We start from the raw sequence: 16,345 nt of genomic DNA, 5'->3' as shown, positions 1-16,345 counted from the left end.
CTGCTGACCTGGTTCTCCCCTCTGTATCACACACCATAACTCTTCAGGAGGGTCTCGGCTCTTGTTTTGGCAGTTCTTGTGTATTCGTGTACTTTCTATGCATTTTTAAATACCCCCCTCCCAACCCCATTTGCCTATTTAGAGTATCAGAAACAGCTGTTGAGTTTTTTCAGTTCTTCTGTGTGCCTAAAAAGGGAGCTGTAGAAACAATAAGCTCTTTAACATGAGTTATTCAAGAAGGCATTAATAGAGCCTTAGAATTTGATATAGGCCTTATTGCAGCCAGTCTCAGTCCTTTATGCTAAGATGTGCCAGCACATATTTCCAGTAAACAGCATAGCAGCTATGCTGTTAAAAATCCCTACAGTTCTGCAAAAAGTATGGGGAGAAAAAGTAATGAATCTCTTTAAGTTTCACTTTGTTGACATCTTGGAAGCCCCTCTCTCATCTATAAAATCCTGTTCTCTTAAAAGCCCCAAATGACATGCACAAAAAAAAGTGTGTGGGTATTAATTTAGTTAAAAGATGAGATAATCACAGGTGATTTCCCAGAGACCATGATAATAAAGCGCTTTCTGGGGGTGTGAACCCATGAAGTCCAGCTCTTACATAGAACTCCCAGAACATAAACTGCCCTTTCCCACTTGGGGAGAGAGCTGGAGGGTTGTTTCCACTGGAGAGCCCCAGCTGCGCTCGGACAGCACAAGCTGCTGCGTGCAGCCTGCGGAGGGAGAGGCAGTGCAGCGTGGCTTCCAGGGAGACTGCACAGGCAGCCGCTGCTCTTGTCACACTCGGCACATGCTCACGTTGTCCTCATCGAGCTCCAACTATGTCTTTGCAAACTTTCATGTCCCCAGCTCAGCTGGGTGGGGATGAGCGCTCTCACCCTTCCCGTGTGGTGCAGGGCAGGATGCAAGCACTTGCTGCTATAGAGGTTGGATATGAAAGGCTGCTGCGTGCTGGGAGATTTAGCAGAGGGAAGTGGTCTTGCCCAGTGGTTACAGCCAGGCCCTGGGAATGGGAACCAGCAACTTACTGCCTCCCCTTTTCTTGTGTCTTGTTTTATCAATGATTATCACTTCATTTAATCTGTTTTTAAAAGCACCTAGAAAATGCTTTCACCTATTACACCGGTAGTTGAAAAAAATAACATGACTGCATCTCTGCCACATCTCAAGAGATACCGAGGCTCTATCAGCTCACTTTTTATTTAAAAAAAAAAAATGAGTGGGGTGTGTAGTCCTAAAATACTGTATTCTCTTTTATTATTAACTCTGCATATGCATGTCTGTGCCACATGGTGTGCCTGTGTGAGTTACAGGAGACTCCCTTGAGGCTGCTCTGTGGTTTCCAAAGCACTATGCAAGCAATATGTTTTCTCCAAAATTGCACCAATGCCTTTTGCTAGCTCCAGGAAAACTTACTTGTTACAGAGATTAAGAGACAGCATCTGCTACTTGCAACAGGTCTCCCTAACATATACTACAAATGATGCAGCCTTTCTTTTAAAAGCTGCAAAGGGAGGAAAAAAAAACCAACCCCAAACCTATTAATGACGCTATCTAGAGCAGTGCTGCCTAGTGTTTCCTGCCATAGCAAATGAGCACATTTTTTTTACCTAAAAAATTAAAAAATGTTGCCATGAAGTAGTGTTACATTACCACAAGTGGGTTAATTTTCACTCTAGGAGACACTGACCTGTTAAAGCATGGTCCTTAGCTCAGAACGTCCTACTTGGTGATTATTGGCTACCACAGCGCTGCGAGGAACAAATGAATGTTGGTCTAACACTTTTTTTTTTTTTTGGCTCATCTTCCATATCTGCCTCAGAATGCTACAGCGAAAGTGAACACGATGACCCAGAAATAACAGACACACCACCTCCTCCTTTGGTAAGTGTTACAGAAATCAGTTTATTTCTTGTTGCTAGTCGGTGGGAACAAAACTTTCTTGATGTGGTGGACCCCTGAGGAGGAACCTAAAACAGCAGCTGGAAATGTTCACCCTGTGTGGCTGTGAAATGAGGATGCACTGACTGCCCCTGCCCCATGGCAGAGCACGCAATTACTGCAGGCTGTGGCACTGGGAGCCTTGCACTGTGAAAGAACAGCTCCTTCAAATGGAGGCATATTTATCTTGCTGAAGAAAGGAAGGTGTCACTCAGCCTCGCACACACACTGTGTCTATTCTTTACAATGTTTTTAACACACTGTCGTAACCTAGCTTTTAATATTCTTTTTTTTGTCAGTCCAAAATTTTCTTTCTTTTTGTGACCCCAGTAGTGTCACCCAACAGATTTGTATTTATTTGAATGACCTGTTCTTACGACTGTTGTAGTTGAAGCTGCTTGTGTGGCATTGAAGAAAAGTGAAGGGAGAGAGGCCTCTTACAGTGATAAAATTGGTTCTTTCCCTCTACTTCTGAAAAATAGCCATTAAAAATAGGCATCCTCTCAAAGTCTATGCTATAATAATATTCCTTCCTGCCTCACTCACTTCATTTCATAAATTAGAATAAGCACTGTGCACCCTCATGTGTCTAATCAAAGTGACTTGCCCAATTATTAGCCACTTATTGCCCTATTAATCTTGTTTCTGTATTGTTGCTTTTGCCAGTGATCTCATCTGCCCTTACATGAGCTTTAAGAGTATGAGTTTTCTTAATTCTGTGTTTAGAAATGAGTAATCTGGCTTGGAGTAGTAATGCAGCTAAAATAAGGAGTCCTGAGTCCAAGCCTTTCTCTTCCCCAGCTGAAAGTTAGCATCAAGGGGTATGCAGTGTAATATGCTTAGTACTAAATAATATCATTGCATCTCATGGAAGTGAAGTGTCTGCTGCCTCGTTGGTGTGGTATAGTTTCCTGTATGGCCCACTAAAATTACATCCAGTAGCTAGGGTGGGCACAGAGGCAGCGAAGCAGGAGCAAGTTGGGAATACACAGATGAGCTGGAGAAGCTTGCGTGGTCCCAGGCTATAATAAAAGGAGATTTCATGCACAGGGTTGCCTGTCTGGCAATTTTTAATTAGCTCGCATGAAGCTAGGAGCGTACGTCACACTGTCACCCACTTGCCCTGTTCTGTTTCAGTCTGATAAGTCAGTCTTAACTTCCTCTCCTGAAGCAGTTGTGTAATGTTAATCACTGCGAAAGAATCCACCTGGCACTCAGGGCGTGCGTGGTGTTCACTGCTGTATAAAACGTGATTCTTTTTTGTGAAGTTAAATGTGGTTGAGTGGTTGCAAATATTGGAGAAAATAGGAACCTTGGCAATACATCTCCCAGAGTTATTCTGGGCCGAGGGCTGATAATGAGGCATCTTGAATTTTGTACCTCAGTGGCTCGCCTTTAAGAGCCTGTAGATGTCTTTTCCGTCTGCTCACCTCTGAGTGAATGGCTGTGTTTTTCCAGATGAGTTTTAAACAGGTGTTGTTTTTTAGTTTTCAGTTTTTCTGGCTTCCTGCTGCTTGTCAGTCTGTTGCTGCAGAGGTGATCTCCGGTTGTCTCCTTCCCATATGCCGTTCTTGAGTGCTGGCCTCCACATTTTAGCAGGGAATGTGTGGGAGGCCAGCAATGGTGCAGGTGCTGAGGGGTCCTGCTTCCTCAGCCTTTCCTGCAAGGGTTATCTTCCCTTCAGCCTTTACCTCTCTCAGCTGATTTCCCTTCTCCTCATCCTTAGCTTAAAATCCCTTCCCCCATGGACACAGGTTAGTGTCTCCTGAGCAAAGTTGTCATCTTTTCACCCCAGAAGTGGCCACTGAAATAAACTCCAGCTGCCATGGGTCTGCCCTATGCTCAGCTTGCTTCTGTGTTGGGTGGGAACAGTTAGGTATCAATGCAGCTGTGTTTGACTGCAAGTCAGAGTCTCTTAAATACCTGATTTAATGCCCCTTAAAAAAAAAAACAAAAACACTGGAAGGACTGGGAAAGCACAGCTTTTACAGGAAAGTCGGTTTGAGGAGTGGAGCCCTTGGTTGTCTCAGGGAAGGCTGGTTAAACGTTGCTTGCTGCCTGTTTATTCGCTGGCGAGTTTTTGAACCAAGATCCCAGGTCTCAGACATGTGATGGATTTGGGTTGATACTCTGTGAGTGCACTGCTTTTGGAAGGCCTGTCTGAATCTTTTCACATTGCTGCTGGAAGAAACACCCATCCTGGAAACCCAGCCCAGTATCAAGAATGCCAGAAGCATTGACTGGGGTTAATTTCTTTTTATTCTTTTTATATTTTTTTTAAAGTTGCCTTCTTCCTGAGTGACAAAGGGATTTTGCAAAATAGGAGTTAGGAGCTATGGACGTTTTGGAAAATCAAATCAATGCTATCTTATAGCATAAAGGCCTCCAAACTTCTTGAGATCAGCTCCAGACTGAAAACTATTAGTCTGGAAACTAATTGCCACCAGGTGCAAGCTCTGTTACATCTTAGAGCCGCAAACATTTTGCTGTATTTCTAGCATAAAGTTTTCACTTGCTGTTCAGTTCTCTGCTGACCGAAACCATTTTGAAACTTGAAAAAGAAAGAAGTAGTGATCATGAGCTTTCTATGTTTATGCATGTTTTTGGGTACTGTGGAAGAAAAAAGCAAGTGAGGAACAAGTAAATTTTAACATCTGTAGGACAAAAGTTAAACTGACCGTCTGCATTAATTTCACCACATGTGACTGGATATACAGGTCAAACACCAGCAAGTATGTTGAGCCGATAGATTGCAGCAGTCCCCAAAGAGCAGTTGAGGTGTTTCACAGTGATAATTTTTCTCAAAAAAAAAAAAAAAATGCCTAGAGACCCATTGATCTCCAATGGAATCCTTATGATCTGCTGGCTCAAGCATCTGCTTTTTAAAATGTCCCCAAATTGAGATTTATTAGTATATGGATAATTGCAAAACTTCCAAAGGAACCACTTAAGTAAGTTAGGTAAAAAAAAAAGCCGCAACACATATGTAGAGAAAAAGAAACATATTCTGGCAGTCATCTTTATTCTCACCCACGTTTTTCTATTTAACACGCAATGAAAATTAAAACAAAAACATTCCACTCAGACACAGTTTTCATTTCAATGGCACTTTCTTTTGCATGGATAAATGCCAGAAAACTAGAGGTAAGATCTAACACCTTCCTTTCCTTTCTTTGAACAGTTGAAATTAGACCATCCACACTATGTAAGAGCTTTTACTGTTCAGTTGTTCTGCTTTGCTGTATAAATGCTTCAACAATTTGTTTTTGCAATAGGAGCTCTTAGATTAAATGCTTCAGGTCCCCTGTGTTCCCAAGGGCTCTTTTATCACTCACACATGTAGTTTATGACAGGATCTCCTTCCTTGTCCTTTGTTTTAGGATGCATTTGTGAGGGCTTCCTTTTTAAAAACAAAAATGCACCTGTAACACAATATTGTAATTCTCGTAAGAGGAATATAAAGTAAGTCTGGTCCCGCAGTGTTTGGGACAGTCTTGGAAGAATGGCTTCGAAAATTTACAAAAGTGAAGAAAGCGCTAGAAAAAAATGGTGACCCACAATCTGATATTGATCCTCCTCATCTTCTGAATTAATTAGTAGCTACGTGATAGACCTAGATGAGGAGCACAGGCAAATCTTTTTTGTTAATTTTAAATGTAAACAGGAAGCAATATACATTGCAGCAACACTGATTTGCAGAAGTTTATGTATCATAATCAAAAAAATTGTCACTCTTGGTTTGGTTTATATGAGTACATATTATTTCTAGTTTACCAGGTTATAAATAAGTATTCTAGGCTAGTCCCTTTATTGTGTTTGCAGCTTATCCGGGTTTCCCTAGCAACACCTTCTCAGTAATTTTCAATGCTTCCAGTTTAGTTATGATCTGTTTTAATCCTTGCACGGATCTATTCTACATATGTATTGAGAACATAAACTTGCCAGAGTTGTGGTCCATCAAGTCTGGTATTCTGATTCTGGCACTGGCCAGCAGCAGATGATTTGCAGAAGGAGTGAATTTCTGCAGTAGCAGATGCAAGAAATCTGGCTTTCATATCATTATGATCTCATTGTGATTTCTCATAGTTTCTGCTAAAAGCTTCACTATAAGGCTTTGTCTCCCCTTGTCTTTCATTGCTTTATTTGTTACTGTCAATTAATCCTCTTCTGAGTATTTGTATGTATATTTGTGTGTCCGTGTATGGGTTATGTGTGTGTTTGACTCTCTTGGCTGATGTGTTCTGTGGTGTTTGGTGGCTAAGAAGCAGACTGGTGCTAGTTCTTTTTGTGTGAGTTGCTTTTGGTAACCAGATAATAAGACAACTCAGTCAATGTAAATGCCTACTGTAGACAAAGGCCTGGGCATCTATTTGCTTGTCTGGGAAAGCTAAATAATTTTCAAATCTTTGTTCTTTCTCTTAACCTTTCTTTATATGGAGTTGTGCACATATCGTATCCTCTCTCATTCAATTCCGAGCTCCTAATCATGACTGTTGGATGTCTCTAAGACCTCTGGTTGTATGCACTCTTGCTGAGTCAGGGTAACAAGTACTGTACGGGAGGCCTTAGGGTGTCTTAATGATTTCTGATGTGTTTGTAGTGAAGTTTGGGTCCCTTTCCAGCTTCAGGTGCTGAAGGATGAATCTTAGCAGGTGAACAAGCAGCACAAATTTTGTACCACTCCCCTTTTCCTGCCCTCTGCCCTATGACTGTTTTTTCTTTCCACCATTGACTTGCCATCATATTACTCATCAGCCTTCTTGCCCCAGTGAATGATTAGTCCCTTGAATGGACCAGCTAAAATGGCTTTGTGTGCTGAGAAGGTCAGGGTACTTCAGCGCTTGGGCCCATTTCTGTCTCCCCGTGGTTATGGCATTGGTGGATTTATTTATTATTTACTTATTATTTATTCTTCAAGAGAACTTCATGTTCAATGGCTAATTCGGAGTTTTTCTTCTGCACTTTTAACTAGACCGATAAAATGAAGACAAAGTAAAGCGTGAATGTGATTGTGACACCTAGTGTGGAAGGCTACATTCAACACATTTTTCCTTGGTCTTTTGTTACCAGCATTGTCAGGTTTTTATCTGTTTTACCTCTGGCTTCCTTGTGGTTTAGTTTCTGAAATTACTGCTCTATAGGAGATTGACTGCCATATGTCAGGCTTGTTTGGATGGATAATTAATCAGATTGTACCAAATTCTGGTCAGTTAGCATTTCAGCTGCATATCTATAACATGTAGAACCTAGGAACAGGAATAATTTTGGAATAATTTTTCTTTTTTCTCCCCCCCACTCCCATTTGTTTCTGGAAAGCAGGATCAGCAGAAGTCTTCTTTCACCTCGACTCTGTCAAGTGAAGCTTCTTGTTCTCTCTTCTCTTCTGAAAGCACTTTCAACTCTCAAGGGTCATCTTCTTCCTTGACGTCCAAAGGGGTTTATTCCGAGAGGCAGTCCTGGCTTGACCTAGTTAACATCTCTGCCACAGAAGAGGGTGATCAGCCTTTAACTTTCTGCGTACAGATTCACTCTGAGGAGCTGCCTGAAGGAGACTGTGGAGAAGTGGCAGAAAGCCAGGAGGTCCGGCTTTATAAACCCAGTGGTGGATCCCAAAATTCTTTTTTAGGTCTGGATACACACTGTCTAACTGTGCCAGATGGAACAGGACAGAGATCACCAGCCAAAGGTGAGCTAACGAGAGAGGAGATTTTTGTCTGGCTTTCAGGGGTTTTCCTCAATTTCCTTTCCCCTTCCTTCCTTTATGTTCTTCATTGAAGAGTTTTCCAGTGGCACATCATTTATAACAACCATTGGTTTATTGCACATTAAATATGACTTAGTATCTAGTTGGTAAGTAACTTTACAGGTTTTCTCAGATTTTACCTGGATGGTAAGATCATAGCCTCTGTAAGAAATCTTAACATAGACATATTTTTATTATCTTTATTTCAATACAGCTGTCTTTTATTAGTTAGGATTCAATCAAAATTTTAAGAAAGAATTCACACAACTGACAAATGGCGTGTGTAGGAAGTGGTGAGTATGGGGTTATGTCAATCCAATTTTTAAAATAAAAGCAGTTGTGTTTACACAGTACATATTCCCTATTTGTTTCATTGAGCTTCATTGTAACCAAGGGGAAACAACTGCAATCCTGAATCAGAAAGTCCGTTAAAACTGAATTTTGTTTAAGCAAACCAGTATCTGCATAGGTATCCTCCTACTGAAATGTACTGCTAAATTTAAAAGGTGGCATAGTTCCAGAATTTGGTCATTGTTACTGTTAATAACTCTCCTGCCATAGCAAAGCAATGTGTCTTGCCTTTTGAGCAAAGCTGCTTCTTCCTGCATCAAAAGCAGTTGAAGCATAAGAAGCATTCCTGGCACGCGATATGCTGAAATGAGAAGCTACACAGCATGCTGCCTAGAGAGGTAGTACATAAGGAAACAACAATGTTCTTGTGCATCAGCTCTACCCATGATTCCAAATCCTTGTAAAAAATTTGAAGCAAGCACTGTTGCTGAAAGAGCAGTGTTGTCTCACTACAATGCAAAACAAAGGTGTATCCAAAAGCTTAATGCAAGCATAATGCAAAGGTGGAAAGAAACAGCACTGAACTCATTGGGAAATTAAGTTTTTTCTCTGTAGGTGAACTTGGCACTGATTTAAAAATGATGGTATATAGTATGTATAAAGCACATCAGTTACATTGTCAGTCTCCCAATTGTTTTACAAATATCAATTAGCACCCCTTTAGTTTGTCGTATGTTTTTCCGATTTTACAAAAAAAAAAAAAAAATTGAGCAAAGTATAGATTTTAGCAAAAGTGCAAATCAATTCAGAGTGTTTTGTGCTCAACTTCATTATCCATCTTCTAGGCTTCTCTGCTAGAGACTTCTGTAGCAATGAACATCAGTAAGAATTAAAACTGAGTACAAGCGTATGAACTATTTCTGTGTGGCAGAAAAGAGTGGAAGTTTTTAGAGAGTTACTGTGGAATCTAATTCCCATAAGTTCCATCTTTGCAAGTAGTGAAAAGGCTGGGGCTGGCAGAAATGGGGTCCCTAATGAAAATGTCACAACGATGTAGTAAATGCATTGTCTTCTGTAATATCACCTTGTGGGTTAAATTTGACTAAGTAATGCCTTTGGGAAATATTACTAGGTACATTCAGGTGGATTGTTGGAGTGTAGGTGATATATGGCATGGTGGCTTATCCTGTTGAGCAAGATTCAGTGGTTCCTCTTCAGAAATCTAAACTTATCCTTGGGATATGTTACTCTGGTGTTGTCAGCAATCCTGCAATAATGCATATCTTCAAGCTTTCCATTGTAACTGGAAGGGTGACAAGTACTTTTACAGGTGGTCATAGAATTAGCATGACACATTCATAATCATTTAAACATAGTTTGATGGGGTCAATAATACTAACCAATAAAAAAGGACATAAATGTAAATCAAGGCATATTTTGGTATATTCCTGCCTTGTGCAAGGTGTTTTAATTTTCCCAAAACTATTCCTGGGGAATCAGAATTCTTCTGTTCCTCCCTGCTTAGCTGATGGCCAACCTTGATCACCGAACTCTTCCATCCTAACCACACCGGTGATCTCTGACGGAATCCCCAAAATAGATCATTTCAATGAGACAGTCACTATGGAAACTGTATAACTCTTTACTGTCTGCATCATAACCCATTGTTGAGCAAGTAAGACGGAGACCATACACACATTTTTCTTTCTTTTATCTGTCTGCATAGTATGGGGAGGGGATGGAGAATGCTGTCGTGTGGGTCCCTCCTCTGCAATGGCCACTGAAAAAATAGATGAAGTAATTTGCAAGGAGATTAGTTAAGCTACTTCAATTTGAGAATGAGGTAGAAAAACAGGATTAAGGTAAAATAGCAATTCAGTTCCAAATGAAAGTTATCAAAAGGATGCAATTCTGGTTCTGTGGCTTATCCTCCAAGAATTTCCCCCTCCAGCTACTTGATAAGGGTGTTCACAAATACTGTAAGAAGAATTCAAATTGTGGGGTAAAAGCTAGCTGCAAAACCTCATGATTTACAATAACTGGTAAGAACATCCTTGTTACCTGATGTGAAACAAGAATGCATACCTCAGCGCAGTCTGTATTATTTGCTTTACAATGCTTATGAATAGTGCACTTCTGACAGCTTGTCATGTTTCAGAGTAGTGAGACCATGTCCAGAAGGAGACAGGTCCGTCCTGCATTGGCATCTATCCTGAAATCATGTCTCATGTGCATAAGCTGGCCCTGCTGTTATCAGAAGATTTATGCAATCTTTAAACCCATAGAGCCTTCATGTGTGTCCATGCTCACTCTTTCTCCTTGTGAGGACAGAAAAAACCTGTCACATGCTCTACGTTGTGGCCACATTCTGCTTAGTAAAACCCTGTGAGAAATTATTGGTTGTAGCTGGTAGCAGCCTAGAGCTGATGTGAAAGTTTTCAAGAACTGAAAAGTACTTTTGTTGGCCAAAGTCAGAAATGGAGGCTGATGTGAGAAAAGTTGGTACCTAGAAGGAAGAAAGAGTAGATGTAGCTGTGTGGGAAGAACTTATCATGAAAATACAAAAATAGTGAAGAAACCTCAGCAGTGAGTTAAAGAATGAAAGAAAAGCTTCTCAGAGAGAAATGGATGAATCTTGGTAAGGGAAACTACAGATTCAACAAAATGATTTTGGATTATTTTTTCAATTAGTGTTATTTAATTAAATCTGCTAAGCAACTGTGCCTGATGCAAGGAGCTGTACCATATGATATTTCTGACAACCTTTCCAGCCACTCTTGGTGGTGTTATGACAATTCTCAGCCTTAATTCTCAGTACTGATTACTGGGGAGAGGTTACATACCAGAGAATAATACAAACGTACAAAAGAGGAGGGTTTAAGAGTTTTCTCTTTTGAAATGAGACCAGCATCAGGTTTCCATTTACTTTGTGGGAATATTTAATACTTCCATGTTGCAGCTTGCCACATGCACAGCGACAAAGGATTCAAAGCTGCCTGTGACACAAAGAAACCAAAAGGTAAACAAGAAACGGTTGAGAATAGAAAGAACTATCTGACTACGTGCTCTGTATCCAGAAGCTGGCCTTGCCCCATCTGGGATGGCTAGACACACTCTGCAGCCAGACTCCATCCTTTGTATTTCTTCTGGCAACCACTGTAACAGAAAGTATCTGACTATGACCCACTACCATCATGATCAAAAACCATGATAAAAAAAAGGAAGCCACAGAAACTCAGAGGTTACTACAAGAGAACAGGAATGTGTGTTTGTATTTATTTAGGGATCTTCTACTACAGCAATAACATCCTTCTTCCTTGCATTTTCTGAGGGTTTTGTGATCATGAAAAGTTAATGCATCTTGCCAAGGAATTCTGATGGTACCACTTCTGGTTTATTTATTTTATCTTAGCTCACAGTAGCTGGTAGATGATCTGGTGTGTGCTGATATTTTGAAAAAGCCGAAAAGTTTTTCGAATACCACTTGAAATTTATCTGGTTTGGTTTTGTGGGAAGGAGTTGGTTAAATAGGAACTGGATGCAATCAATTCCTTCTTTACTCAGAACTGACATCCTCTTCACTTCTGGAGTCTGCCTGTGCCAGTAATAGCCAGAACAGATCCTCTAGTATGCTCTGGCCCTTTTGTTTCTTCTGCAAAAGTTACAGAAAATGTCTATACTGTGGCTGAAACAAGCCAAGAAGTATGCCTATGATGAGAACAACTGTGTTTGAATGATTATTTTGCTTCTCATCAAAAAGGCTTTAGAAATCACAGTGAAAACCATGGCGTTATGGTTTTCTGAACTCTCTGAAAAAGAGATACTTATTGTGTTGTTTCCAGTTCCGCCACTGTTTATTAAAATGCCGTCCCTCACTGCTGAGTCCACCATAGTCAAGAGCATCTAACTGTTGGCAGTACTTTTCCTGTTGCTTTCTCACAGTCTCTCCTACCTTTTGTTCTGCATTTGCCAATGAGGAGTTTGCCTAAGCTATGCTCTCCTAATTGAAACATTTCCTGTCTTTTCAATTCTGTAGTTCTGTGGAAAATACTATTTCCCTGAGGTGTCATAATATTCCCACTGAAAAGTTTACTACCCCTATGGAGAATGGATGGGTGGAGGGGTGTGGGTAAGCTGGTAAGGGCAAAAGCAGTTTATGATTTTTTCCTCTCCTCTCCCCAGCCTATGGGTCTATATGTTGTGCCATTGGCATCAAAAGTTTTGGCAGAATCAGAAACAGAGCTGTTGGCACAGCTACAAGAAGCTCATAAGAGTAACAAATACAGGAGGAAGAAGCAATTTTTTTTTTTCCCTGGGATTAATACACAGTTGGAGAGCTGTGAGATCTCAGCGAATGGGAGAACAACATTTCAGTTTAGATTGAGGAAGCTTTGTTCTATTGGAGGTGGTTTTCAATGCAAAATGCTGTTTTTTGCCAAACATTACCAATTTCTATATCTTTACTGCTGGGAAACAATCAGCTTGATTTTTCACAGCTGCTTTTTGAAAACTTCTGGATAATTTCACTTTTTTAGGCTTAAAGACCATTAAAGTTGAGATTTCAGGCAGGCTCCTGTATTGCTGCTGCAAGGTGGGGAGTCTTAAAACTTTAATGTCTCCCACCTGTGGCAAGTTGGCCGACAGGACAGTGAAAGGTGAAAATTGAGGAGGTGAAGGGCTGGCGTGTTGAACCTCTGGCAGCTTGCTTGTCTACGATACCTCCTGTTAGTTAGAGAGAAATTCCAGATAAGTGGCATCAAGCCACAAAATTGTGTTTCACTTCTCCTGAAACACAATTTGTCAGAAGTTCTGACTTGCCTGAAATATTACTTTATTTTTCTCACCCCAACCTAGAAGGTCTTTTTCTCTTGAATGTTAAAATATCTCAGGGCAGGACTTCCCTTTTCGTCAGCTCAGCACTGGTTCTTTTCTGCTTTCCCCACTGTGGAGTCTGACAAGGTTAAAAGATCTCTACAATACTCCAAAATTTTTCCAGAAGTACTATGAAGCTTTGGCAGCCTGCAAGTCTTGGGAGTGAAAGGGCATGGTACAGGATCCCAGGAAGGCTGAGCCTTCCAGTGGCATCACTCTGCAGAATTGCTTATAGTTAATACCGCCAAGGGAAGGGAGAAGTGCACAATGCACATGTTCCCCTGTGTGCAAGTACACGCTCATAAATGCACACAATATGTAATATCCTTCCACTGTTGCTGTTCCTTACCACTAATCTTTCAGGAGGTCCTGAGTGAAAAATGGATGTATTCTATTTTTAAAATAGGATGAGATAAAGGAGTGCTGTAGCAGCGTATCAGTTTCCTAACTTGCATGCCTGAGGCAGAAAGTGCTTAGCTTGAACAGTACTGGTAGAAGAGATAAGTTGCAATATTATATTTTGAAGTGGTTTTGAATGTGTCTGATGTTAGCTGTGCGACCCGTCTGGAAAGACTCACTCCAGAGCAGTGATAGTGGGGCCCAACTTGGCTGTGTGATTAAGAATTTTTGCCAGTGGAATCTATCCGTCATTACAAACCTTCAGAGGTTAACAAAGCTCAGAGCAGGGGTGGTGCATTTATCTTTGGGAGGCTGACACAGACAATCCGTTAATTTTTACACCAGGGCCTGAGCTTGTGTACTATGTGCTTCTTGCATAAATTTTTGCTTTGTGATGAAAACCAAATACTTTGTAACAGTTCAGTAGTATGATCTAGACAGCCCAGGTTTCATAGGAATAATTCAAATCACTGAAGCCTAAAAATAGAGAACTGAGGAATGCCTGTTCTGTTAGAGACTTGATCATCTGCAGGCCAGTGCTCCGGCTCCAGGTGCAAGGGAATTAAGCAGTACCAAGTTCTGGAAAAATGTGCTGTTGATATTTGAATCTGGAGAAGAAGTCCAGTCTGTGCTTCAGACTTGAGTCATGCTGCTTCATCTCTACTCTCCAGCCTTATGGGAAAACAAGAAAGCAAAGTGTAGGTAGGGTTTTCTTCATTTACTTCCATAAGGGCTTGTGAAATACCATAATGCACCCTTGTGTGAGTGAGCAGAAATGTGTTTTCTTATCACAGGTCATTTTATTGGTCTTGTTAATTGTTTGCTAGACATAATTCCTCTCCCCTTCGGCCATTACCTCTCCTCCTTTCAGATTTACAGCATCAAGCTAGTGTGTTGTAGCCTGCAACACATGCGCTTTTTCTTTCTGAGCTTGGCTCAGGGGAACTGGGGATGTTGAAGGTAAAAGTCCAGATAGGTATCAAACAGTCTGGCCTCAATTTATAGAAGTTCATTGGCAGACAAACTCTTTGACAATAGCGACAGTATCTGCTTCTATACAAAAGCACAATATTAAGATAATGTTTTGTTATTTTTTAACTGTTGTGGGAGAAGTTCACTGCTCCTCAGTGTAAACAAAGATGGAGACAAAAGTATATAACTGGCTGTACACAGCCTGTAGGTTTCACTCACCCTTTTTTCCCAACTGTTTCTTGAAATCCTGTTTAGCTGCTTCAATGTCGCTCTCTTTATCCATCTCATCTGAAGAATCTGTCAGATTCCTTTCCCTGTGAAATTACCTGACCCTGATCAATCCTTTTGGGGGTAGGAGTGGTGGAAGAATAAGAAATAGGAGAGAATTTTAAGGTTGCAATCTGGAAAGAATGTAGGAGCTCAGTGCACGTTGCTCATCATGTGTATCGTCCAGGAGGCTTTTGCTGGGCTTTTCTGACTTCAGCTCCCTCTCTTTTTTTCTGTGCTGAGTACCTCTGTCCTCCTTACCTTCACCCAAAAATGCATGGAAGATATAAGAATATTTAGCATGGAAGAAGAGTGTTCAGTGAGGGTGTTTTCTCATGCCTGCTGCTCTGTAACCCTTTGGGGACACTGAGGAGCATCATACGTTAGCCCCAAAAAATAGGTGGAGCAGGGACTTCAAGTCCCCCATGGCTTAACTATTTTTTAAAGTTACTGGACAAGATCAATGCAATTTTTTTTTCTTCTTATATACTCTTCCTTGAATATCCGATAAAGGTCAATTTATCTCTCAAAGTGACACTGTGTACAGTCCTGATGGGTGATGTCTACAGCAGAGCTGAGCCAGTCCTGGGCAGAAGCTGGCTAATGAAACAAACAGCTGCTTCATCCCAAGAAAGTAGGCAGGAAGCTAGTTATAATTACAAGCCTCATGGCATAAGCTGACAGTTTTCAGGAAATACTTCTGCCGTGTATTATGCCTTACACTTGCATTTTTTTCTATTTCCTGCAGCTTGTTAAATATACAACAGCTCTCCTTTTCCTCCCCCAACACTGTACCAATGTTGGAAGCTATATTTAGTTCTTGTCAAGTTACAGCAGGCTTTTTATAATCACAAAGTAGTGAAAAAAAGGCCAGCAACACAGTGAAGGCAAATATTTGTAGCATATAATAAAACTTTCTTGTAACCTAAATATTTAGAAAGAACAGGGGTGTAGGAGGATGTTGTACTTTTTAAAACATGGAAAAGATAAGGAACAGCCTCCTAAGTTTGCTGACATTTTGGAGAAGTCTTTTTGCTGCAGAATGAGTGAGCAAAAGGACTTCTTTTACTCAAAAAATATTTGCTGACTGAAGACAATTTAGAAAAGTCAAAGTTTAACTTTTAAAATAAAAATGCCCAGCCAGTTCAACTGGCACATGGAGGACTGCAGTCAAGAAGAATCAGCCCCACCATGCCCAGTGAAATAAAAATGAATGTTATCCCACTGGATCTTGTGGGATTCATTAGCACCCTGAAAACACCAACAATTTTAAGATTTTCCTTTAGCAAACACTGAAGTAGAAAAGCTTGCAGTATGGATTGAGGGACAAGAAGCCAGTTGTGCAGTCTGTTGCTGAAAATGGACTTTGGCCAAAACACCCCCATATATGCCTGGTACATTTTTAGTTTCTGACTGTTCATTTTTAAGTTGGTTTATTTGGAAAAGAAATCTTTGCTTGAATTTTTATCTTATTTTATGCTAATTCATTCTCAGCTCTTTGCTAGCTTTTCCTTTCATGTTCTCTCTGTCTCTGTGCTGCACCTTGGGAGCCATCAGAATAATTAAGGTGGAAATAATCAAGGATTTGTTGTGAGGCACTGCTACGATCTGTGAAACTCAGGAGTTAAACATCAGGTGGCCCAGCCCAAGAGTTTCTGCTCTAATCTGTTTTCTAGGGATCTTCTTTTGAGGCCCCTAAAATGTTCTTCTGTTTAATTTCATTGCTCATTATTATTTTTTTTTTTTGTTTTTAACTGTGCTTTCAGTAACTACCAAAACCTGGTGATGAACTGGTACACCAAATAGAATTTGACCTGTGAGTTGCCAGATGGAAATGTAATTTACTGTGTGC

At 40.6% G+C, this 16,345-nt stretch overlaps 1 protein-coding gene across 1 annotated transcript in view; it reads left to right on the top strand.

The window, feature by feature from the left end:
• IPCEF1 (interaction protein for cytohesin exchange factors 1) overlaps positions 1 to 16,345 on the top strand; it is a 36,323-nt gene that overhangs the window by 15,765 nt on the left and 4,213 nt on the right. The window contains 3 exon segments of the mRNA XM_010082969.1: positions 1,831 to 1,892; positions 6,269 to 6,295; positions 7,269 to 7,635. Of these exon segments, the coding sequence (XP_010081271.1) occupies positions 1,831 to 1,892; positions 6,269 to 6,295; positions 7,269 to 7,635 (456 nt within the window).

The sequence above is a fragment of the Pterocles gutturalis genome, unplaced genomic scaffold (assembly GCF_000699245.1).
Source record: "Pterocles gutturalis isolate BGI_N339 unplaced genomic scaffold, ASM69924v1 scaffold11375, whole genome shotgun sequence".
NCBI classification, from domain to species: Eukaryota; Metazoa; Chordata; class Aves; order Pterocliformes; family Pteroclidae; genus Pterocles; species Pterocles gutturalis.
Note: the sequence above shows the minus strand (reverse complement) of the source record. Positions and strands in the feature narration are given on the sequence as shown.